The sequence below is a fragment of the Vipera berus genome, assembly GCF_964194415.1.
Source record: "Vipera berus genome assembly, chromosome: 1".
Lineage (NCBI taxonomy): Eukaryota > Metazoa > Chordata > Lepidosauria > Squamata > Viperidae > Vipera > Vipera berus.
In genome coordinates, this window is record NC_138202.1 from 63,202,201 (window position 1) to 63,228,478 (window position 26,278).

General features: G+C 39.1%; 1 protein-coding gene across 1 annotated transcript in view; it reads left to right on the plus strand.

Annotated features, from left to right (window-relative positions):
* Positions 1–751: 751 nt before the first annotated feature.
* CDIN1 (CDAN1 interacting nuclease 1) overlaps positions 752–26,278 on the plus strand; it is a gene marked incomplete at its 5' end in the record, with an annotated part of 165,378 nt that continues 139,851 nt past the window's right edge. Inside the window, 2 exon segments of the mRNA XM_081327143.1 lie at positions 752–874; positions 877–1,067. Of these exon segments, the coding sequence (XP_081183269.1) occupies positions 752–874; positions 877–1,067 (314 nt within the window).

Below are 26,278 nucleotides of genomic sequence, written 5' to 3' on the forward strand. Positions count from 1 at the left end.
AATCTCCTTATACGTGGTCACGTCATGTTTGAAACCAACATGTTTTCTATTGCGTGTTTTGGAATTACCCACAATGGCATCTTACAGTCTAACTTTTATCTATACTTCTTCCAAACTCTCAACAATGCCTGTCTTAAAATATGCACTTTAAACACATTATCTACCTTCTTATCATACAACAAATATGCATGCCAGCCAAATAACAAGTCGTGGCCCTCAAGATTTAATAATCTCTCTTGTGTCAAATTAATCCAATCACTTATCCCTGCTAACGCAGCAGCTTCATAATATAATTTAAGATTGGGCATTTTGAGACCACCTCTTTCACGAGTATCCTGCATAATCTTAAGTTTAACTCGTGGCCTTTTCCCTGCCCAAACAAATAATTACTTTCTAATTATTTTTATGACCGACCAATACACAAACCGACAACTGTACATAACTTCTGCCTAACGAGGCCAGCCATAGCTCCTTCCTCATATTTAAATCACGTTAGGGTCTGGGCAGTCTGTGCAACCAGTATCTCCTTCTTTCAATCCTATCCAGGTATCAAAAATTACACTCCCCCGAAGGATAGCATAAGTTCCGGACAAGCCGGCCGGCCGGCCGGCCACCAATGTAAGAATAAGGCCAACTGTTCCTTTGCTTCGCTCGCTCCGAGCAACCCGCCGGCCTCGCAGCTTTCAGCCAGGGGGAAAGGGGCCGAGCCGGGCTCTACGCGCCAGCGAGGGTGGAGCTCCGAGCGCAGCGCATGAGTGTTCGTCTTTTGCAGTGGCGCGAAGCCGCAGAGACGGGGCAGGGGTTTCTTTGGGCTGCCGGGTTTCACCAAACCCTCCGCTTCCACTCGGCGGGGGCCGAAACCGGGAAGCGCCCATAGCAAGGAAGTTCTTCCCCCCCCCCCGCCCCAGCCGTTCCCTTGCGCTCCGCTGCAGCTTGCAGGGGTCACCTCCGTACCCGGGAGAGGTTATGAAGCTTACTAAAGCCCAATACGAAGAGGTGGTTCAGTTCCTGGCTCAGGTACCGCCCACCAGGCAGAGCCTGAGGAAACTGAAGGAAAAATTCCCCAGGTAAGTCTACCCCGGGCAGCCTCTGTCCTCCTCCTCCCGCCCCCCCTCCACCCTTCCCGCCGCCTGGCTCTTCCAAGGCAAATTCCGCCCCTTTTTTTACGCGAAGGAAGTGAAAAAGTCAGCTGTCGGAAGTACCTGTTAACAAGTGGCGGCCCGCGCCTGCGGGGAATCCTTTTTTGTAACGGGAGGGGAGACAGCTTACCCTGCTTTGCGGCGTGATGAAAGGCTCGCTTCCGTCTACTGTGATTTTCCCTTCGCTGTTTTTGTGTGTGCTGGGTTTTGAAAAAGGAAGCGGGAGATAAGCGGAACAGTAAAAAAAGAAATGTGATCTGGCTCGCTAGGGAGCTCAAAATGAAAGTTACCCATATAAAGTGCGGTGTGTCATCTCTGGAATGGCCACCCCTAATGTAAATAAGTTGCTAGTTCTCAATACATTATCTAGTCTTCTTTTCAAGCGCGATGTGGGACTGTAGGGTGCCAACTGTCGTGGGAACCAGTTCTAATACTAATACTTTAAAGATTTGTTATAAATACCTTAATTCTTAAAATATAGATGGTGGAGCAGTATTTAGATACAGGTAGTCCTTGATTAAGGGACGCGGTGGCTCAGTGGGTAAGGACGCTGAGCTTGTTGATCAGAAGGTCGGCAGTTTGGCGGGTCGAATCCCGAGTGCCGTGTAACAGAGTGAGCGCCTGTTACTCGTCCCAGTTTCTGCCAACCTAGCAGTTCAAAAGCACGTAAAAATGCAAGTAGAAAAATAGGGACCACTACGGTGGGAAGGTAACAGCGTTCTGTGCGCCTTTGGCATCTAGTCATGCTGGCCACATGACCACGGAGACTCCTTGGACAAGCGCTGGCTCTTCGGCTTTGAAACGGAGATGAGCACCGGCCCCTAGAGTCAGAAACGACTAGCACACGTGTGCGGGGGAACCTTTACCTTTACCTTTAGTCCTTGATTTATGTCCACACTTGAGGCCAAAATTCCTGTTGCTAAGCAAGACACTTGTTAAGTGGGTTTTGCCCCATTTTATGACTGCTTGCCACGGTGGTTAAGTGAATCACTGTAGTTGTTAATAAAATGGTTACTAAGTGACTCTGGCTTCCCCATTGACTTTGCTTGTCAGAAGGTCACAAAAGGTGATCACATGACCCCAGGACACTGCAGCTGTCACAAATAAATGTCAGTTGCTAAGTGTCCAAATTTTGATCATGTGATCATGGAGATGCTGCAATGATTGTGTGAAAAACAGTCATAAGTCACTTTTTTTAGTCCTGTTGTAACTTTGATCACTAAATGAATGGTTGTGAGTCGAGAACTATCTGTACTATCCATATGCTTGCACTTTATAATTTACACTCCCCTTCTACAAAAGGTGCCATTTTCCCGAGTAGAACATATTTCCCTAATCTTCCCAAGTACTACAGATCTGATCTAGTTTGGAGCTTCGTATGGCCACATACCACAAGAAAAAATAAGGTCAATTTTCTCTGTTAGCTTACCAGACAGATTGGTTAGGGTAGTTTGGATTATCAAGAACGCTGCCTTAAATTCTTGGAGGAACAGTAGATTGAAATAAAAAAGTCTAAAACATGTATTAATATTTCTTAGTATTGTAAAAATAACGTTCATACATTTTATATTCACGTTGGCAAACATATTTAACAGCTCCTTTAGCACTTAACTCTTTCTAGCGTCACTGAAAAATCTTAACGGTAGCCATATTATTTCATTGCAATAAAGCAACCAAAGCTATCTGTAATATAGCTGAATTAGGCCATTTAGTTTTTCTCATTCTAGAGGCTATTCTGTCTGGTAGGTTAAATAATCACTGAGATAGGAAGATACAAGTACTAGAGATATACAACACTTGAACATGCTTTATGTTTACATGTATACAGGGATGCCTAGATAGCATCTGTGTACATCTCCTTAAAACAGTGGCCTCTTTTTGTCCTGGCATCATATGGCTGCTCTCCTCAGCCACAGGGTAATCATGGAAAAAAATACTTGTTCTGTGGGGTCCTCTCTGAGATTAATTGCTTGCATATCTTTTATTACCCAACTAGGTAACATCAGTGTGAATGTAAGTGATGTTAGCTAATTGGGTAATGAAATGTTGCAAGCAAACAGTCAAGCTCAGAAAGCACCAAGGGCTCCATAGTTCAACCCTGAGCTACATATATATATATATTTTATTGGGATATACATTATGTTTGAAGAGTTGCAGGTGCCATGTTTGTGTCCCCACATGCTTGGAAGCCCCACTTCTGAATCTGAATCCTTGTACAGCTCTACTTCATACCAAAAGACAGGATTAACTTTCATCAGACTGAGGGTCATGCTAGTTGTGCATTACAGCTTGAAGGATGTCCTCAAAGCGTGAGTGAACCTGAACTCCTTTTGGAAGGTAGTGGGTTTTTAAGGTGGAAAAAAGAGAGAATTTGATACTGAAAAAAATTCCATGTAAAAAGGGAAAAACAATGTAAGATTGGCTGTAAGGCTTGATTTTCTAGTTTTGCCTTAGGCCAGTCACTCTCCTAGCCCTACCCACCTCATAGAGTTATCTAGTCTATGTTTGGATAGGAGGAAGGAATATTTGCTGCCTTGAGTTATTTATAAAAATAATAAAGGCTTAAATAAATAAATATGAGCCAGCAGTGTGCTGCAGCTGCCAAAAAAGCCAACACAGTGCTAGGCTGCATTAACAGGGATAGAATCAAGATCACATGAAGTGTTAATACCACTTTACAATGCCTTGGTAAGGCCACACTTGGAATAGTGCATCCAGTTTTGGTCACCACGATGTAAAAAAGATGTTGAGACTCTAGAAAGAGTACAGAGAAGAGCAACAAAGATGATTAGGGGACTGGAGGCTAAAACATATAAAAAATGGTTGCTGGAATTGGGTATGTCTAGTTTAATGAAGAGAAGGATAGGGATGACATGATAGCAGTGTTCCAATATCTCAGGGGTTGCTACAAAGAAGAGGGAGTCAAGTAATTCTCCAAAGCACCTGAAGGCAGGACAAGAAGCAATGGATGGAAACTATCCAAAGAGAGAAACAACTTAGAACTAAGGAGAAATTTCCTGACAGAACAATCAGTGGAACAACCTGCCTCCAGAAACTGTGAATGCTTTAACACTGGAAATTTATAAGAAGAGACTGGCCATTTGCCTGAAATGGTATAGGGCAGGGGTGTCAAACTGCTGGCCCGTGGGCCGGACACCTCATCCGGAAGCTGCGCCCATCCCATTGCCGGCAATGGCAAAACCGTCCCGATACGTTGCGCGATGTCACATAACGTCGTGAGTTTGACATGTCTGGTATAGGGTTTCCTGTCTGAGCAGGAGGTTGGTCTAGATGACCTCCAAGGTCCCTTCCAACTTTATTATTTATTATTATTATTAAATTTATTTTATTTATTTAATTTGATTTATATACCGCCCTTCTCCCGAAGGACTCAGGGCGGTGTACAGGGCAATAAATATTAAAAATACAACGTACAAAAGTTAAAAAACAAATATTGTGCCCGTTACAATAAAATTAATTAAAATCAATATTAAAAACCCCAAACCCATCAGACCAGGCCGGCTTGTTCAAATAAATAAGTTTTTAGATCACGGCGGAAGGAGCGAAGGTCGGGAGCCATCTGGAGCTCAACCGGTAAGCGGTTCCAAAGGTCTGGCGCGCCCACAGAGAATGTCCTCCCCCTGGGGGTCACCAGTCGACATTCTCTGACCGGTGGCACCCTGAGGACGCCCTCTCTGTGGGAGCGCACTGGACGAAGGGAAGTTGACGCCGGCAGCAGGTGCTTCCGTAGGTAATCCGGACCCATGCCATTTAGGGCTTTATAGGTCAATAAATAAATAGTTTTCAGTTGAGAAGTAGGATGACAACTATGAACTGCTAATTTCCTTGCTAGACTAATCAATATGAGATTACAACTATTGTCACTAAGAGCTGTGTTGGCGCAGTGGATAGAATGTAGTACTGCACAGTATTTCTGCTGACTGCCGGCTGCCAGCAGTTCAGCAGTTCGATTCTCACCGGCTCAAGATTGACTCAGCCTTCCATCTTTCCGAGGGTGGTAAAATGAGGACCATTGGGCACAAAATGTTCAATCAGGTTAAAAAGCTTTTCCTACAGCTAAGGATTTGGGGGACATCCAACTTTGTTTCTAGGAACAAAGGTCTTAGAAAAATCCTTTTTGTTTTCATTTTCTCTGTTCCTTTGGATCCCCTAGTAACAATACAGGTAATTCTGGACTTACAACCATAATTGGGACCAGAATTTTGTTTGCTAAGTCAGGGCTTTTCAACCTTTTCACCCATTGTACCACTTTTAGGATATGGCAACATCCGAGTACCACCAGTCGCCTAGCAAGGTGTAAAAAACTTGATGACCAAAAAAAAAAGGAAAAAAAGTGATGAAGTACAGGTAGTCCTCAACTTACAACAGTTTGCTTAGTGACTGAAGTTACAATGGCACTGAAAAAAGTGTCCCCCAAGCCACAGCCGAGCAAGACACCTGCCTGCCAGCTGGAGCCTGGCGCTGATCCTGGCACTTCCATTGAGCCCTGACAGCCCTGCAGCTCCAGCCATCTCTTTTTCAGGCTTGTGCGGTGCTGCCACCGGTTCAGCTCATTCCCCTCCCCCGCTACCATTTTTCTAGGATGGTCGCGTACCTCCTGCCAGGTGCCAATATACCACAGGTGGTACCCCTACCACTGGTTGAAAACCCCTGTGCTAAGTGATGCAGTTGTTAAGCAAATCATCATGTGACCAGACCCAATTTTATGACTATTTTTACTGTGGTGATAAGCGAACTATCACAACTGTTAAGCAAGATATCATGTGAGCATGATTTGTAATCTTTTCTTCCCCATTGATTTTGCTTGGAAGCTAGCTGGGAAGGTCACAAATTGTGATCACATGATCACAGGGGTATATGTTACAGGCATAACTTCAGTTGTAAGTTACTTTTTTCAGTACCATTGTAACTTTGAACTGTCATTAAGCAAATGGTCGTAAAACGAGGTCTATTGCAGGTAGGGAATAAATGGGAGACCAGGCATACATCTACAATAACTACACGTGATAAATACATGGGTGAGAGGAAAGAGGAATTTGGCAGGAAAATGTTCAAGTGGTTTTGGCAGGAAAAACTCTTGGCACATTTGTGAACCTTTGATACAAATTGACTATATTGGCACAAATCAGATAATAGGATATTTTTCACTTAAACCAAATTCTTCAGTGAAAATGATCACCTAATTACAAATTTGCATAAAGTGAGGTAAACTTGAAGTTGATTCCAAAATGAGCTTGCTCAGTGGCCTTTTTTGCATATACCCAGTTGAGAAAAATATTATTGATTTAGGTAGGATGCACAAAGTAATATATGGAAAAAAAAAACCATGAATATACTGGCATACCCTTGTGAGTCACTCATCACAAGATTTATATGGATACATATCTTTCTGTAAGTGGGTGGCATACAAGTATTAAAACACAGCCCATGTATTTGCTTGTATAGTGACTGGCCTCTTTTCTTAGCTTTGCAACCATTACAGTTATATCCGGGCTCCTGTATGTAATACTGAAAATTACAGAAAAAAAATTTTCTTCTTCATGGGAATTTCAAAAATAGGGGATTTGTAAGTTGTTTCCTTTCTAAAGCATAGAAGGATATGTGTCACACTTTTCAAAGTACCAGAGACACAAATAACATCAGAAGGCTGGTAATTTAAAAATCTTGTCCCTAGAATGGAAGAAAGTATTAGCTTAAATAGGCCTTTGTAAAGGAAATCCTAAACATGGAAAAGTTAAGAGCCATTATTGTCCAAAGGAAAATATATACCAAAAATGAAGGGAAAACAGGTCTTCTGAGGTTGAATTAGGAAATTCTGATTTTCAGCATCTTAAAAGATTTTGGAGAACTATTTTTGCTCATTTCCATTTTCATCTGCAAATGAATTCTCAGATTTGAAAATTGAAACTATTGGCATAAGAATAAACTGCAAAGGCTCATTTTGTCACAGTGATACAACTGCTGCCGCATCTTAAATTGTTTGATCTTTTGCCCCATAAATTAACAGCATGGTCCCCACCCCCCACTCTTTCACTGTATATATAGTACATATTTACAGAACTTGCATCAGGTTCCAAGGGGTGATTCTTAATTTTTTAGGAATTTTCAAGCCAGTTGACAGCAGAAATGAGCTTCAGTGCCTAATAGACTAATCAGCAGTTCCATAGCTACCAATGTGACGCAATGGCAGCTATAGAGATGGCTGTTGCCAAGTGATGGATATGGTTGTTAAACAAGACATAATGCAACCATGATGGACTTAAAACCTCACTTTCCTTATAGTCATTAAGCATATCACCTGAAGTTGTTAAGTCACACATCACATGATCACGACTTGCAATTTTACAGCTAGTTTCTGCATTGACTCTGCTTGCCAGAAGCTGGCTGTGAAACACGTAAGTGGTAATCACACAATTAGACTGTGACATTTGTAAACACCTGCTAGTTGTAAAGCGCCTGAATCTTGATCACATGCAAGTGTGATGGGCAGTATAGAAATTTGATTAAACAAACAAGCAAACAAACAAACAATAATACTGTGATGTTTTAAGTATGAGGACCAGTCGTAAAGTTACTTTCAGTAGTGTCATATCTTTGAAAGGTCTCTAAACAGGACATTTAACAACAATCAACTCAGTAAACACTTGAGTGACCTTTTTTTCTGAAGAAGTTGTTTCTCTAGCTTGAAAGTTGTTATGTGCATTTTGTTATTATTTTAAATAGTCTTAAATTAAAGCTGAAGCCTGGGTATGCTGCATCACCCATATAAAACTGAAAAATATTAAACAGAATTTTCAATCTAATTTTAGCAGGTACTTGTTTCTCCAAGTATAAATGCATGTGACTGCTTTTAATATAAAGCAGGGGTGTCAAACTCAATTTCACTGAGGGCCGCATCAGCATTGCGGTTGCCCTCAGGGGGCCGGGTGGTTATGGCCATGGTGGGTGTGGCCTACTGGGTGGGCATGGCTAGAGTGCGTATGGCCTACTGGGTGGGCGTGGCCAGCTCTACATCATTTGCATCAAGGGTGCCTATGGGGGCCTGGGCAGGAATGGGACAGATCTGAGGGTCTCTGGCAGGAGGAGGGTCTCTGGGCCAGGGCCAAGGCAGTGGGGGCCATTCCCTCACTGTTTCCAGGATGGCTTCGCGGGCCACATGAAACCACTTCGCGGGCCGGATCCGGCCCCTGGGCCTTGTGTTTGACATGTCTGATATAAAGGAATCATGCATAAAACGTGAAGGATTATTATTCAGTTGAAAGTTTCCAGCTCAGTAAATTAGTTGAATATTAAGATACTATCTCTGAAATCATTTTATCTCTTGAATGTTAGCATATAGGGAATATTTTCTATTTAGTTTCATAATAAAAAATCATTTTTAGTTATAAAAGAATTGCTTTTTATTATTTTGTATATTAGAGAAACTGCCCATTTTGTAATCTGCTAATATTTTGCTAATATTTTTGTTAAATTTAGCTAAATAAAATATTTTATATTTGAACCTATTAAACTTGATAAAACTACTCCATGAATGAAATAGCCATTATTTCCTATATTTTCTGAGTATACAGAATTGTATCATTTGTGGAAATTTACTGTTCTGTCTAGAATATATCTTTCTGCCAATATGCCTAGACTCTAAAATGAAAATATTGTGTGTGGATGAGAAATTGCCAATAATGGTAGAAATCCTGATGGTTTTATGATAGATGCACCTGTCCATTAGGAAATGGCCTGAAACCACCAACTCTCCTTTGAAAGTTCCTGAAGCCTTTTAAATCAAATTAATCTTCAAGCTTCTTGGGACAATTTGGGATAGGCAGAACCTTTTTTTTCCTATAAGTCCTGATGAGATGAAACTGATATTGATATTTACACTGTCAGAGAAAACCAGTGAATGGTGCCAGACAAAGCTGTGTTCAAAAATAATGGAACATAAAAATAATACTAGGAAGATGAAATGTGTTTGTAATATTTAATTTTAACCACATTTGTAGACAGTTTTATGTTAAAAATTAGCATTTTAGTGCCCTGAGACACAATAAACCATTTGTTCTAGAATAGTGTGGACGAATGTATCATGGATTTAGAATTGCTATCTTAAACATGTTTCGTCAGATACAAGTCTCATTTAGTTAAGTGCAAGTGAATTGCAACCTTAAATGTTTTGTATTACAAACAATCTTTGCTTTGCGGTTTGCTATGACTAAGTAAATCTTTTTTTCTTTTCATTCTGGCCTCTATAGGCTTATGAAAAAAGGCTTTGGATGAAATTTATTAATGTAAAGTCACTCGTAAGAATAAAATTAATGCATAATTGATAGTATTGTATCAGGGACTTGGCTATAGCTTAAAAGATTATACACTTTCATGTACCACAAGGTTCCAAGTTTGAAAAATAATCTCACCTAAAATCTTAGAGGGTTGTTGTCAATCAGTGTTCAGAATATTGAACCAAATGATCAGTTCCAGCATAAGGTGGTTTTCTTGTAGTTAGTTTTATGTGCAGTCTCCTGAGGGGATATCCACCAGTGCAAGTTGTACAGATGGCTTAACAAGTGATTTAAATGCTACCCTGGGTGCCTTAGAAAGTAATTTCACTGTAATCTTGCACTCTTCTATTCTGTTCCTTATGTACTACCGAATCTGTTCTGATAGATCTCCAACCTTTTGACAGATTGATATCTGATTTATATGCCATTGTAAAACTGCATGTAATCTACACTGACTCCCTAGTAAAAACAAAAATAGAACCAGATAATACCATAAGCTCCTAAAATTCATATTACAGATTCATAAAATCTGTACTGCAAAACCAAATGGTATCAACATCACTACCCAGATGTCCTCTGGAACCATAAGTTTTCACTAATTTCTGGAAGGCTTTCAGAGTGGGTGTTAGGCTGGGCTCAAGGAGGAGGCTCTTCCAAAATGCAGGAACTGCTATCAGAAAGTACTGACTCTGTGTCGCTTTACCTTTTGATAATTGGAACCACTAATAGATTTTTCCAGAGAGCACACACTGAATAATTCAATTCCACATGGAAAAAGTTGTCCTGCAAGTACATGGGGCAAGCCATGTGGGGCTTTAAATGTTAAAGTTAGCATCCTGTAACCAGTGGGGGATTCAGCCAGTTCGCACCAATTCGGCAGAACCGGTAGCTAATTTTTTGTTGCCCTGGCCCAGAATGGACTTCTGGAAGTAGCATCCACACAGAGAAGTGGTTGTTCACATATTTGAATCCCACCACTGCCTGTAACTAGTGCAAGACACACTAGTTGTGTACTATGGCTTTCTTTTGCCACTTCATGAGCACTAATGCAACACATTTTCTCAGAATTCTTGACAAATTTCCCAAATCCTCTTATGCCTCAACATAAACGACTTTACAACTTACCAAGGTTCCAAACATCACTTGTTGTAGGTCACTATTTTAAATCATGGTGAGATACAGAAAATCTATCTTTCACTCTACCTGAGCAAATTCAGCAAAAGGACTAACTTTTTTTAAAAAAGAAGTAATATTGTACTTATTAATATTTATAGTGAATGTCATTTAGAAAGCTGTATTATACAGTTTGTTTTTCCAATAACATTTATAGGAAAAACTAATAGGTAAAATGTGACTTGCTCTTCAAGCTACATTAAGCTAAGCTGGCAAATGGACTGCAAATGTGGAACGTAATCCTTATCAGTCTATGCTTGAAAAAGTTACAGTAAGCTTAAATGTATATTGCACTACCAGTTTTTCATATATAGTTTAAATACAAATATTTATATAAATAGTTTGAGCCAAATTTGAAACTTATCCATAGCATAGATATATTATGAAGAATAATAAACAAGGCTGCAAGGGGTCCATTAGAGATACAGTTGTATTCTTCCAGACTAATCCCAAAATCTCAAGAATTTCTAAAGAAATCTGAAGGTATATATTACACTTCCATTTTCTCCTGTGTCAGCAACACCACCAACTGTACCATAACCTGATATCTTTTACATTGATGTATGACTATATCTACTTTTAAAAAAATAAGGAATGTGTAAGAATATAAATAGTGGTATAGCTGGACCAGAATGCTGGTCAATATCCTAAGCAGGTTTCTGAGATAAGTTTTTGGAAGGGTGGAAGTTGCTGGCATATAGAAGTAGAAAGATTGGAAGCATTTGCATCATTTGAGTACTGACCTTTAAATCAATTACATTTTTATGCAGCTCCAGTAATTATCTCTGTTCCCTTTAGAACTATAGTGTACTAATTGTCAGTGCTGCTTTTGTTGGAGTGAAGACAGAGCATTATTTTTTAAAAAAGGATTGATGTCAGTATCACCTTTCCAAAAATCCCTACAAAAACATAGGAAATACTATAATATTTGAAGTGAGCAAAGTGGGTTGAGTCCAAAAGGACCCCCAGATTGTGTTCAAGATCTATTTGGGGGTAGTACCCACCACCAGTGATGGTGATTTTCCCGATTTTGGAGTCCCAAACCCAAACCCGCTCAGTTCTTGAGCCAAAGTTGATTGTTCCTCATCCAAACCCCCACAGTCTCTGAACACTGAGACAGGATATCAACACCTTTGGTTAGTTCACCAGCTGGGTTTCTTCATCATATTGATGGTACCTCACCTCATGACAGTGGATGACATCATCAAGTGGCTTCATTAAGCAAATAGAGTGAGAACTGAATCTTTTGGCCTAGGGTCCAAAGGCAGGACTTCTCATTGGACAGAGAGTGATCTTATCTTAGACAGCCTCTGATCATTGTGGCAAATGGGAAATCCATATACTGTGGTATCTTGCTATTTGTGCTTAAATGGTTCTGTGAGGCCCAACAAGTACTAAAAAGGACAAGTAGCAAACAAACCATGAGCAGCCCTCTCTCAACAGAGGAGGAGGATAAGACACCACCTGTCCCCAATTTACAATATAGTCCTTTTGGCTGTTCAAAGAAGATTCCTCACCTCTGATTCAGGTGACCCCCAAGGCCACAGATAAAAGCCCAAGTAACCACAACACCTTTCAGAGAATGTTAAGACCAATTGACTGCAAAGAAAACAAGTCTTTTCATTCCTCCCCCCCACCACACAACCTCTCATTCCTGCTCCCACCAACTAATCTCAACTGTCAATAACTGTCCTTCCATCTCCTATAGCATCCAATACAATTGATGAAGCTTCCAGGAAGCAAAATGTCTTGCTTTTCCTCAAAAAATCAGTCCAGTTGCCTTTTCAAAATAAAAACCACTTTTGATACATGTCACCTACCATGTGACTCTTTATTTTGGCCAGGAAGAACTTCCTATCTGTCCCTTTTCCTATATCAGTGACCTTCCCAGCATGGATGTCTTCCTGTCCACCTCCTGCGGCTGTCCCCCACTTCCTTTTGCAGTGCCTAGAGTACTGGGACAACATTTTTGTGTCAAAATGTGTTGAATACTAAATTCAATGAGCTTTGAAGCAGTCAAGTACCAAGGTACCACTGTATCTGTTAATTCAGAAAGGAGGGAGGAAGAAGCCTAGAATTTAAATACATAAGAATATAAATGTCTTTACATTTAGAAAACTTCCATATGATTTCATGAGGAGGATACAATGATTCAGTAGTTAAAGACACTGAGCTTGTCATCTAGAAAGCTGACAGCTGGTTTCAAGATTAGAGTGTAATGCGATGGAATGAGTTACATGGCTCAGCTATGGTAGCAGTTGGAAAGCATGTAAATGGGACTAGATAAATAGGTACCATTTCAATGGGAAGCTAACAGCATTCCAGGGGCCTTGGTGTATAGTCATGCTGGCCACATGACCACAGAAATATTCCGACAACGCTGTCTCCCTCAGCTAAGAAATGAAGATGAGCACCACCCCTTAGAGTTGGACACAACTAGACCGAGAAAACTTTTACCTTTATTTTTAGTTTATAATGTTATGTCTTATTTAAAGGCCTTCATTTGTCTTGCTACTATTTATATGAAAGTGTTCAACAAACTCAAGGCGAGGAGTTGAGTTAAGCAATGAAGTGACAGGAAGCCAGTAAGCCTGACAAACAAAACCTTCTGCCTTAATCTGTCTGTCTGCCTGCTTGTCTGTCTGTCTGTCTGTCTGTCTGTCTGTCTGTCTATCTATCTATCTATCTATCTATCTATCTATCTATCTATCTATCTATCTATCTATCTATCTATTCAATTTAAATAGTGTGTTTCCCTGAAAATAAGACTTTACATTTGTTTTGCTTCCAAAAGAGGCACTAGGTCCTATTTCTTTGGGATGTCTTACCTTAGGACCGCTACAGCTAGGCCTCCCATGCCCCAACACCTGTCACACTGCTGCTTGACTTCTTCAGCGACCACTTGCCACCACTTGTGGCCAGACGCCACATGGCACATTGTGCAGGTGCCACCACCCACGGGAGAAGGCCGTGTGACATTTTGCATCATTGTTGCAGGAGGCTTCGGGCCAGTGGCAATGGCATGAAGCACCATATGGCCTCTTCTCACGAGCAGTGCCAATGGCCTGAAGCACCGTGCAGCTTCCTGCCGCAAATGGCACCTGTGTGAAACATCATGCGGACTCCTCCCGCAAGCAATGGCAATGGCCCAAAGTATCATGTGGCGTCCTGCCACAAGTGGCAGCAATGGCCCAAAGTGCAGTGCAGCATTCTGCCGCAAGTGGCAGCTTCAGCATGAAGCACCATGTGGCCTCCTGCCATGAGCAGCAGCAATGGCCCGAAGTGCCATAAAGCTTCCTGCCGTGAGTGGTGGCACTGGCGTGAAGCATCATGCGGCCTCCTCCCATGAGCTGCGGCAATGGCCCAAAGCACCATGTGGCATCCTGCCATGAGCAGCGGCACTGGCGCGAAACACCTTGCGGCCTCCAGCTACGAAGAGCGGCAACGGCCCATAGTGCCATGTAGCTTCCTGCCGCGAGCAGTAGCAATGGCGTGAAGCACCATGCAGCCTCCTCCCATGAGCAGCAGCAATGGCCTGAAGCACTGTGCGGCCTCCTGCTGTGTGGCGTGGCGGTCCTACCAGTAAGGTAAGTGGGAGTGGGGCTTGTGGGGCAGCTCCACCCCCACCCCAACCCTAGCTTGATTTTTAGGCTTATTTTGGGGGTAGGGCTTAGAGCTTAGGGCTACCCCCAAAAATCAAGCTAGGGCTTATTTTGGGGGTAGGTCTTACTTTCGGAGAAACATGATAGCTGCCCATCTCAACAAATGACTGAGTGCTGAACAATGTTAAAAGTAAAAATAACAATTACAACAAGAAGTACCAATGTTAAAATACATAGTAGCCAGTCACTGCACTTTTGGTTATTATTTCCATAGTTAGCTAGGGAGGAATTCAGGCAGTTCTGGTGTTGCAAAGGGTGCTGTGATTCTGAATAACAGGTAAGTACAGAGACAGTGAGGTAGTTTTATTCTAAATTTTTCACTCTCCTCCTCATATTTTCCACTGGCAGGACAGTTGTTGCTTTCACATTCTCTCTGACAGATTATTTGTATTAAAAACAGAAATTTGTCTTAAAGAAAAGTGTTTACTGTAATAATTTAAGGAAGCATACCTGAATTTCTCATCATTTTATCCTCAGTTTTCTGTAACATAGCAGACTGAGAGCCTAAGCAAAAGCCAGAGAATGTAATATTCTAGACAAAGCTTGAACCCACATTTTCTTGATTCTATTCAGAAACCTAAATCTATATTCTGAATAGGTGCTTCCATTCAACTGAATTACTTTTCACCATGCATGTCTTTTTCTTTTCACATATCATACATTTACATAGGGCCCATCCTACTAATTATTGTTTCATATATTTCAACCTCAAACAACCTTGGTGAGGTCATAAATAAATGCCTTCAGATTTTAAAGGACTCTATAGTTGAGATTTAATTTTATCCACATATGATTATTGGTTCTTGGGTGCTAGAGTTTTAAAATACTACGATCCTTCTTCTCCAATACTTATGGCTTCAATATAACTCTTACAATTTTGAATTATATCTCAGGGACAACTATTTATGGGGTTTCTACGCAGGGCCATATTTGTTAGCTTTGCAGAGTGATGGGATTTAGCATATTGGGGTAAAAAAAATTATTCATGAGGCAGCTTTTTGGACAATCATATTCTGTGCTAAATTATAATGGTGCAATAAATTGCTGAATACACTGTCTGCTGCATATGACCTCACCATGAAAAATTTGATGCATTAGAGTAGGAAAGGTTGGAATATATCAACCTTGGTTGACAAGGGACTTTGAATGTTGACCTAATACAGATGACCTTTGTGTGCAATAAAAGTGAGTTTAATCTTCAGGTCAAGGTTGAGATGAACGACAGGGCAAAAACAGGGAAAGTTTTAGTAGTCTTGGTTGCGCCTATCTAATAAGTTAGCAAGCAAAAACAAGATAACTAATTGTAGTTTCCTGAGTAATGTCTCTTACTACTTGTTATACACTTAAGGTAAAATTTACTTACACATAATAGAAAAGCAATAGGCAATTGTGTTCATTGTGAAGAAAAGTTGACTATATTTTTGTGCTTTTACTATAAAATAATTTAAAAACTGGGAAAAAGCATACCTCCTGCAACTTGTGGACATGGATTTATGAAGACATATTGCTCTACAGAAATAACAGTAATATAATTTTATTGATTTTTTAAATTTACAGAATAGAGCAGTGAGATATCTATTTTAGTGATATTTTAAAATATAAAATGACTGTTTCATCTGAAGTAGAAAGCCTTTAAACATTATTATGTTTATCAACAACAAAAATTCCTTAGTTTGACAGAAGTAATAAATTGTTATCTAAAATTTACTATAGCAAAATATTTGTTTTTTTAGTTAAACATTTCAGTTTTAAACAACTTTGAGAATCTAATAGAACATTGAGTCCTTTAAATACAGAGCCAAGGCTTTTTTCCCCACCCTTCATCCTTCCCAGTCATTGGGAAAAAAGTTAGAGATTTTAATGGTAACAACCTCTACTCCTAATAGAGCCTGCAAAATATATTCTCCAAGACTGATCAAGCTCTGAAAGCTCTAGAGGTTTGATGATTGGAATGGCAGGAAATCACGCTTTCAAGAAATAACGAATTGACTGGACCATTCATCATTTGTTAGCATACACTGAAATGCTGAGTTTGTGTGCAGAGGTCTGTGATTTAGTAAATACTTGGGAGATGAATAGACTTACACACAAGGGAAGATATTGCTGTCCTTCAGCAGCAGCCTTAGATACAGAATCCTGCTGAGAAGGCCGTCTGACGGCAGCTCATCAGTAACTGGCCTGTCACACTCTCTGATGCCCATCAACTATCCCCAGTATATTAAATGCATTTTTAATATCTGCTTCAGTAGATTTAATGAAGAAAATTTCCTTTCCCTACTCTGATCACTGCTTCCTCAAGTGTTTTAGAGGACTGACTGTAGCATTTCCAAGAAAGAACCGGCAGAGCTTATGGCAAGTTCAAGTTACATAAATTCATAAACAAAGACCTCTGCGTAGGATTAACTTGTTAAACAATGGTAACTAGAAATAATATGATGTATGCCATAATAAAACAAGTTCAGTGTACTTAATACTGCAGAGTCATAATCAGTTGTGAGAGATATGCAGAGAAAAGCAGAGTCGTTCTATTCTTGCCATTTCATTTTGCCAAAATACACAAATTCATTACTAAAAAGATATGAATTTGTTTCAGTTTAAAAAACCAACTTTCTCAGAGTTTTGTTTTGTATTCAAAAATATAAGCAAAAATTTTGGGGCCATAGATAAGCATAGATGTGACTACTAATTGGCTCCATGGAAATTAGTAGAATTACTAGCATAAGTTCTCAAGACAAATAATTACAATAAAATAAGATAAAGTAAGGACTGCATTTAAACAAATGACTTATTATATAAGTGAATACCTTTTATAAGCATCTTTTTAAAGATTCATAGTATGTGACAAAGCTTTTTAATATTTACAGTTTTGAGAATTTATTCAGAATATTGTGGTATTCAAACTTTGTCTCAGAAAACATTAGAAGTCACAATCCTGGCTAAATATACTTCAAAAATAGAATACAGTAGTAAGTTAAGGTATTTTTTAAAATTATATAATTTTAAAGCTTTTCCTATTGCTTTTTTTTCTTTCAAAGAAACTGATACTTTCTATGCTTTCAAAACAGCATGCATTTGCAGAATGGACCTATAAATTTTATTCTTATATGTGTCAAAACTGTAATACACTAAATGCATATTATTATAAAAATTTAAGACATGGTTATAAAAACACCTCCATTTTTATAATACATGGCAGTATTAAATAATACATTTCCTTGTTAGCATCTGTTTGCTGTCATTGTTGGCAAGGTGTGTGATTTATTGCCTAAATTAATGACCATGACTCTCTTGGTCCTAATATATGTCCCCAAGCTTATTACATCACTAAATAAAATGAAAGTTACATATGCTCTTATGTTTGACAGTGATTTTTTTTGTAATAGTTTTTTTAAAATCACTTATTCAGTAAATAACATACTCAATTTTAAAGGTTTTATTCTTGATACTTTTTTACCGAACCTATCTATATTGCAATGAAACCTGAAAATACAGTGCCCTGAATCATATGTAATAGTAAAATACAACATAAAACCATGATTAAGCATTATATAGGTGTGAACGAAAACACTCTAGTCATTTTTAAACCAAAACCTAGTTTGTTTTATAGGCTGTTTATGAAATGAAAGCTTCCTTTAAACTACCAGTATTTCACTGGCATCTATTAGTAAGCTAAGAGTCTGCTAAAATTGAAGTAAGGTTGAATGTTTAATCCTTGTGTTTTCACATGAATATTTCCCTGCTCATCAGTTTAGGTCATGAGTGCACACCAAACCATCTACCACCCTATTTTAAACAACTTCTAAACATGAAGCAAAGTGGAAATGAAACTGCATTATTCCCAACAGTTAATAATTTATTCATCTAAAACAAAATATGGATTGGAAAATAACCTCATAAAATAAGTAATGTTTCTTTTGATGCAGTAAAGAAGCAACTGTTATGAGTAGATAAATGGATCCTACTAAAAATCTTCCTAGTATTCACATCCATTCTTTAATCTGTGGCAAATGTAACTGAAATTTAACAGTAATGGGGATATCTGTGTGTATGTGTTAAATGTAGTTGAACTTCTCTTTTGTTAGGTTCCACTTAGTTTTATAGAATATAGAATGTTTGTTTATGAAATTGCACTTCTAGCTGTCAGATGATCCAGAAAACGCTACAACAGGAATCAAATATATGGCAGGAGATGCTCTTTTGAGTATCAAACTACTCTCACTTAGAACTTCAGATGCTATTTTAAGCATCTTGAACTTGGAACAAAAGCACAGGTTTTTTTTCCAATTAGTGTTTACATGACTAATGTTTGACAATGTGGTATTTACTCCTGCATTCTGAATTGAATCTTCAATATCATCATCAGAGGAAAACAAATACAATGTATTGTGGTCATTTAAATGTGAAATTGCTGTAGTTAAACTGCAGTAGAAATTCAAATTATCTTGGAAATTCAGGATAAATATAATAGAGACAAATAAAAGAACATTCCAAAGTTATGAATCTGCACCTTCAAGGAGACTACAGCCTCATCGATAATATCCTATTTATTCTTTTCCTAACCCAGAAGTCAACATGGCAAAGTCGTTCCATCTTTGTGAAATACAACTTTTAATCCAGATTATTACATTAATCTAGACAACAGTCCAAGACCTATACAGTCATGCTTGATTATGAAAACAAATATTATTGATACGTAATTCCTCCTCCTATTTTCTTGCATAAAATAGCAAGCAAAAACATCATTGCAATATGTTACCAGCCAAGATACCAAGAAAAAAATACCTTTATGCTTCTTTATGTAATATATACTATGGATAGGTCCACAGTATGATTCTCAAACTCGCTTGCATCCAATCAAGAGAGTTCATTTAAATATTCTGGCTGTGTATATCTTTCAAAGTAGATGGCAGTTAACAGAAGGGTATATGAAGTACTTTTTAAAAAAAACATTAAAACAGCATTGTGTTTTTTTTCAGGCCTACATGTTTGCTTTATAAGCTGTTTTTGGTTGTCCTACTGTGTGTTCATTCACAACCACTTTAATTCTTTTCAGAGCTGAAAATTTTCATTACAGAAACTAAGCTGTTTATATTTCCATCCAATCCCTGTATGCTTTTCTCTACCCAGAACAATTTTCAATAATGTAATGGAAGAGACAAACTGTTTCCTAGTCTCCCTCACTCACCCATTGCTCCAACAATAGGCTTTTGTCTTTATTTCTTCATATTAGTTTTGAGATGCATACCATTCTTAAACTGCATTTTCACCAATTTTATTGACCATTAACTTTCTAGAGATCAAGTGACACTGCTAAAAATGTTTGAGGATGATTATGTTGATTATTATATCTCATGTCAGTAAGGAAGATGGACTTTTCTTTAAACCCTGACCTAAATTCACTGTTGGATTGGCTTCTGACAATCTTTGCTGCCTCAGAACCTGATACTGCAAGGTGGAGTCTACATAAGACAATTATGTCCCATCTCTTCCACTTTTATCTATCCTATTCTCAGATCAGCTTTTATAGCACTTGTATGTTAAAAAGAAGGGACGCGGTGGCTCAGTGGGTTAGGACGCTGAGCTTGTCGATGAGAAGGTCGGCAGTTTGGCGGGTCAAATCCCAAGTGCCGCGTAACAGAGTGAGCGCCTGTTATTCGTCCCAGCTTCTGCCAACCTAGCAGTTCGAAAGCACGTCAAAATGCAAGTAGAAAAATAGGGACCACTAAGGTGGGAAGGTAACAGCGTTCCGTGCGCCTTTGGCGTCTAGTCATGCCGGCCACATGACCACGGAGATGTCCTTGGACAAGCGCTGGCTCTTCGGCTTTGAAACGGAGATGAGCACCGGCCCCTGGAGTCGGAAACGACTAGCACGCATGTGCGGGGGAACCTTTACCTTTACCTTTATGTTAAAAAGGTTTTCCGTGGTATTGAGGTGAAGCCTTAATAATATTCTGAAGTTCCCCCAAACTATTACTTCTAAAAGTGTATAAATATTATTTATACTATGTGAAGTACAACCAGAATAGAATAGAATAGAATAGAATAGAATAGAATAGAATAGAATAATAGAATAGAATACTTTTTTGTCCCTTTAAATGTACACTAATCAACGTACATTAAAATAAAATTTCATTGCATTCAGCTCTCAAAAAACCCATTATACATATACCCACATACACACACATATGACACAGAAACATCACAGTCTAGTTTGAATGTATACATATACATGGCAAAACAAAGAATCCTCAAATTTACAAGACAGATCGCATAAGGAACAAACCTGTTACAGAATCTAGTAGTTCTGCTATAAATACTTCAAAACCTCCTTCCAGAGGGGAACAACAGAAACAGACTATGAAGTGGTGTGTGGGGTCTCTAACAATGCATCAAGCTCTATAAGCACATCGCGCTTATAATCAGAATCCTGAATAATGAAAGCGAGTTACCTATAATAATCTCAGCTGTCCTTATCACACTCTGCATGGACCTTCTTTCTGAGACACTGCTGCCACCAAACCAAACTGTCATGGTTCCGACAAATGAAACTCTTCAAAGTACTTCAAGGCATTGTTTATCTTAAAGAATCTTTATTCAAGTAGCATAGCTTCGGCACATACATGGTCGAAGCCAAAATCTGAATTCCCCTCCCCTAAACACATAGTATCAAAGCACAATTCCCTCCTCTGATTAACAGTCATAAATCACATTCTCCAATTAGTTTGAAATGCAAGCTTTCCCTCCCGTTCTCCAATCCACCATTTCTTTATCTCTTATTTCAAAAGCCCCTGAATTGTTATGTCTAACTCCCATCACATTCCTCCTCTTCCCCCAGTATCATCTAATTCTAAGAGTAAAGCATAGGAAAGAAAAAGGCTGCATCTCTCTATGTTGTCAAAGCAAGATGTTAGCAGCATTAACACAAACAGTGATGCAGTTTGTTAAAATGCTTTCAATCATGCCTCTGTAAAAAGTAGCCAGGACAGAAGGAGATAGATGTGCTCTCCTCATCTGATGTAATTTTAATTTAATTTTAATTTATTAATATTTCTATACCGCCCTTCTCCCGAAGGACTCAGGGCGGTGTACAGGGCAAGAATAAAACATAAAGTTACAAAAATTAAAAAGTTATTAAATACATGCCCATAAAAAACAATAAATACATTAATAAACCCCCCAATAAAATGATAATAAAAACCCCAGCAATCCCACCCTCAGGCCAGGCCGGCTTGTTCGAACAGGTATGTTTTCAGATCGCGGCGAAAGGAGCGAAGATCCGGCGCCGTCCGGAGCTCAACCGGTAACTGGTTCCATAGCTCCGGAGCGCCCACAGAGAAAGATCTCCCCCTGGGGGCCACCAGTCTACATTCTCTGACCGGTGGCACCCTGAGGAGTCCCTCTCTGTGGGAACGCACAGGGCGAAGGGAAGTTGACGCCGGCAGCAGGTGTTCCCTAAGGTACTCCGGCCCCCTGCCATGTAGGGCTTTTAATACCATAACTAGTACCTTGAATCTCACCCGGAAGACAACTGGCAGCCAATGCAGCTCACGGAGCAGAGGTGTGACATGGGAGTATCGGGAAACTCCCAACACAACTCTCGCGGCTGCATTCTGTGCCAGTTGGAGCTTCCGGGTGGTCCTCAAGGGCAGCCCCATGTAGAGAGCGTTGCAGTAGTCTAGTCGTGAGGTCACGAGCGCGTGAGTGACCGTGCATAGATCATCCCGGCTTAGATAGGGCCGCAACTGGCGCACCAGGCGAACCTGGGCGAAAGCCCCCCTAGTAAGAAATGCAAATGTTGGTTTGCATACTTAACTAAAAATAATGTATGAAGAACCAAGTCAGTTTATTAGTTATCTGCACCCCCAAGTACTTAATATTATTGACCACCTCCACAGCTGCAACCTTGATACAAAGCAGAGTATGACTATGCCAGCTCTTTCTAAAATCAACAATTATCTCCTTTGTTTTATTAACATTCAAAACCAGGTTATTTTTATTGCACCAGCCCACCAAAGTGTTCAACTCCTCCCTATAAGAATCTTTGTTATCATCCTGGATAAGACCCACCACTGCTGTGTCATCTGCATGCTTCACAATAGGATTTGTAGCACAGTAGTCATGGGTCATCAAGGTGAACAATAACGGACTCAAAACCCAGGCCTGTGGGAGACCTATGCTCAAAAAGATGGAATTGGAATTTTTTCTTCCAACTCACACAAACTGAGGCCTATCAACAAGAAAGTCAAGTACCGGTATCTAGTTATGTACATAAAGAAGTATTAAAACCTAATACGCTCAGTTTGCTCATCAAACGCTGACGAATGATTGTGTTGAATGCCGAACTAAAATCAACAAACACCATTTGCACACGAGTATTCTTTTCCTCCAGCTGTGCCAACCTAAGTTGAGGCACACAAGAAAGTTCATCATCTATACAGCGGTTCTTCCAATAAGCAACCTATAATGAGCCAAATGTAGGGGAAGGCATGAAACAATATAGTCCTTTAGTAATCTCTCAAAAAACTTCATCAAAATGGAAGTGAATGCAACTGGATGGTAATCATTAAGGCATGTAATTATAGATTTTTGGGGGACTGGGGACAATTATGGCACTACGGCTGATGCAACAAACAATTGAAGATGTCTGTAAGAACAGAGGCCAGCTGGTCAGCACACTCCTTAAGTACTCACCCAGGAATATTTTCAGGACTTCTCAGCTTTCTCCATGCCACATCTGTGTAATGTCATCTGTTGGCTGTCACTCTGTTCCTTAAATGCTGGTTGTCACCTTTAAAGTTCTACATGGTTTGGAGGCTGAGTATCCCCAAGACTACTCACCCAAATTATGCCTGAAGAGAATAGGAACTGAGAATCCCCAAATGATGTAGCAGGAAAGGACAGATTGGTAAGCATTTTCTGCAGAAATTCTCTTCCCTCAGAAAATCTGCATCCTTGCTACTGATATTTAAGAAGTTTTTAAAACATTTCAAAGAGCATTTGGTAACTGAGGAGTTCCATTCACTTGGAATGATTGCAGAATTTGTATGTAATGATTGACTGATTAATATATAGTTTATAGTTTGTATCTGATATATAGTGGGTTGGGGTTTTTTTCTATTTTGTAATATTTTCTTCCTCTGTATTCCTTTGTAATACAGAAGTGATTCTCAGGGCTGTTTAACCTTTTCTTATGGGAGGGGATAGGATATGGTGTGACTGCAACAGAATAAAGAAATCAACTAAATTAAGTAGAGCTTTCTGCTTATACAAGACACTGCTGGTTCATACCATATTGTATTGTAACAGCTTGATCAAAGCTTGAATTCTGTGCAGTTTCAGAATGAGTAAATTTAATTTAGTAGGATTTGCTTCCAAATAAACATACACAGGATCAGGCTAAAAGCTGCACTTTTTGTTAAAGCTACAGTATTTATTGTTAAGCTCTTTCTGAATAGCATCAGATTAAGAGCTTATTGCTGGGTATGAATTGAATGGTAAACATGGGGGGGGGGGGAAGCTACCAGACATGGAACCATTTGTTATGTTTAGTATATGATACAATGGCTGTGTAAACTATAAACCTATAATTTTGCAAGTCCTATTTTATCCTGTAGCTGTAAAAGATAATCAAAATAAATTATGGATGACGAAGAAATATTTCTAGGGTTGTATGTGTTCTTTTAGGAATTGAGTCTGATCTATAAAATTTTAGTAAGCATATTAAATAATACAATATGATGTGCAGCATGTCATGTCTGATAAATTATTTTGTGCGGAACATTTATACCGCTTCCAAGAAACAGCTTTGTTTGCTGTTTAATGAGTATAAATTACTCATCTTTGGCTCTCTTTCTTAAAAAGTAGGGTGATTCCTGTTGCCCCCTCCCCAATAATGGGCAGAAAGGTATATGTAGGTCATCTCTGAAATACTATGACATTGATTTAAGGTTCCTCAGCTGTGCAGTGTACATAACACATATGTTGGAGAGTCATCTGTCAACCATGCCCCTCCTATGGAGTTAAAGTTCTAAAGGGAAAAGAATTCGACACAGTGCTGTCACTGTTAAATTTTCACAATGGAAGAGCATGCAAATATTGAGCCTCTTGCTTAGCAGTAGTGCTCTGTCTAATGTCTGTGCTGGTTAGAATAATAAAAAAGTGGGTGCATCTAGGGCTCTTAGATCTGACAAAGGTCATGCTATACTGGGCATTTGAATTGGAAATTGTCTGGACTTAGAATTTATAAAGCTCCCAGTGTTGCCGGGGAAAAAATTTCAGCAGGGTTTTGTCCCTGGAGAGGCCTCTTAGGCCCTTTTCTGTCCTATGAATGAATTTAGATGTGAGGGCTTCTCTGGCCTTAAAACTGTTAAATTCATTTTGCATACATCCCCAGAGGGAGGGGAAAAAACCTGGCAGATGCTTTTGTCTTGGAAGTGTTTAAAAGAAAACTGCAGAACAGGAACAAGAGAGAGAAGGGGCCCTGTGTAGAGTCCCAGAACACTTTGGAAATGGCCAATATGCAGCTTTCATCAGTACTAAGGCGGGGCGCAATATGGTGCCTGTAGCTCACTGGGGAATATGAATGTTGATTAAGCATCCTCCCAGGCTTTGAAATTCTGAAAGCAGTGTCAGAATAATAGATGTTGAGCAAATGTCAAGCATTTGTTAATTTCTCTGTTATTTGGAGTTTATCTAGCATGATCAATCAAATAAACTAGTGCTTCTCTGTTGTGGCATGTGTCATTGATATGGTGATTAGATGGCTAGAGAGAACTTCTCCCTTTTCTTCCTTATCCAGGTAACAGATTATAGACTTACTCATTGTTATTTAGTGAGATAAGGTATATTTACCAAAATTGCAGAAAGTTGCTTAAAAATGCCTTGATGTGGTGATACACATGTTCAAAATTTATTATATATGCAATAATAATATTTATGTGACTAAAAGATCATCATGTCTTGATGAGAAATTAGAAATGTGGGAAACTTTTATCAGAAAAAAAATACTTTCAGGGAACTAGATGTTGTCTTATTTATCTGGTAGGTAAAATATTTATTTTGCTGTTTAATTAAAAAGGCTTTCAGAATGACTTACAATTAATTATAAAGCATACTTTCTATAAAAGTGCTTTGTTTATCTTAAGTCTGAAAAAAATCTAACTGTGTTATAACTTAGGTTTTTGAGTTTGTCTTTAATCAGATAACAATAACATTTTATTACTCTACATTTTAGAGTGTGCATAGAATGACAAAAAGTTGTGCTCCCACCTTGGAATAGTTCCCAGGGGCATCTGCAAATAACCCCAATGGAAAAACAATGCAGACAAAGGTGCTATGTTGCATAACCCACAATTTATTATTTCTCCATATGACTTTGTTTAAGCTGCTGTGGACATTCAAAACATTTGAATCAGTCATGTTCTGATGGAACAAAATCTGAAATATTTCAATCCAGAGAAGAATGGGAAAATGAAAAAAACCCACCCTTGTTTCCTTATTTTCAACTTAAGACCATAATATTAGATGAGCGATAGCTTTTCCAATTTAAAGAAAAATTGTCCAAGGAGATGGTTACCTCCATTTGTTGTTTAAATTCCCATAGTAAATAATGGGAGCCAAAGTTAAGCATACTTTTTGTAGCCAGCTTTAAAAAACTAACACAGCATTGAGCCTAGGAAATAATCAGTGGCAGTGGATTTATGTCACTATAGGACAATAACAACTGACTTGTGACCTCTTTTAATGCACACGAAGAAGAAAGCATAGAATAGCACAGACTGTACATATAGTAAGACTTACATTAAAATCCATGCACTGTAACTTCCATATACTAAGAATTTAAAAACAATAGTGAGTTTACTGAGCAAGAAGACAACAAAATATCTTCCCCATCCACAATCCCATAGCAGATTCCAACCTATGGCAGCAAGGATCAAAATGATGACTTCCGTTTTACTAGTGAACAAACTGTAGTGATCTTTCTTGAGGAACTGCAATGCACCAGAATACA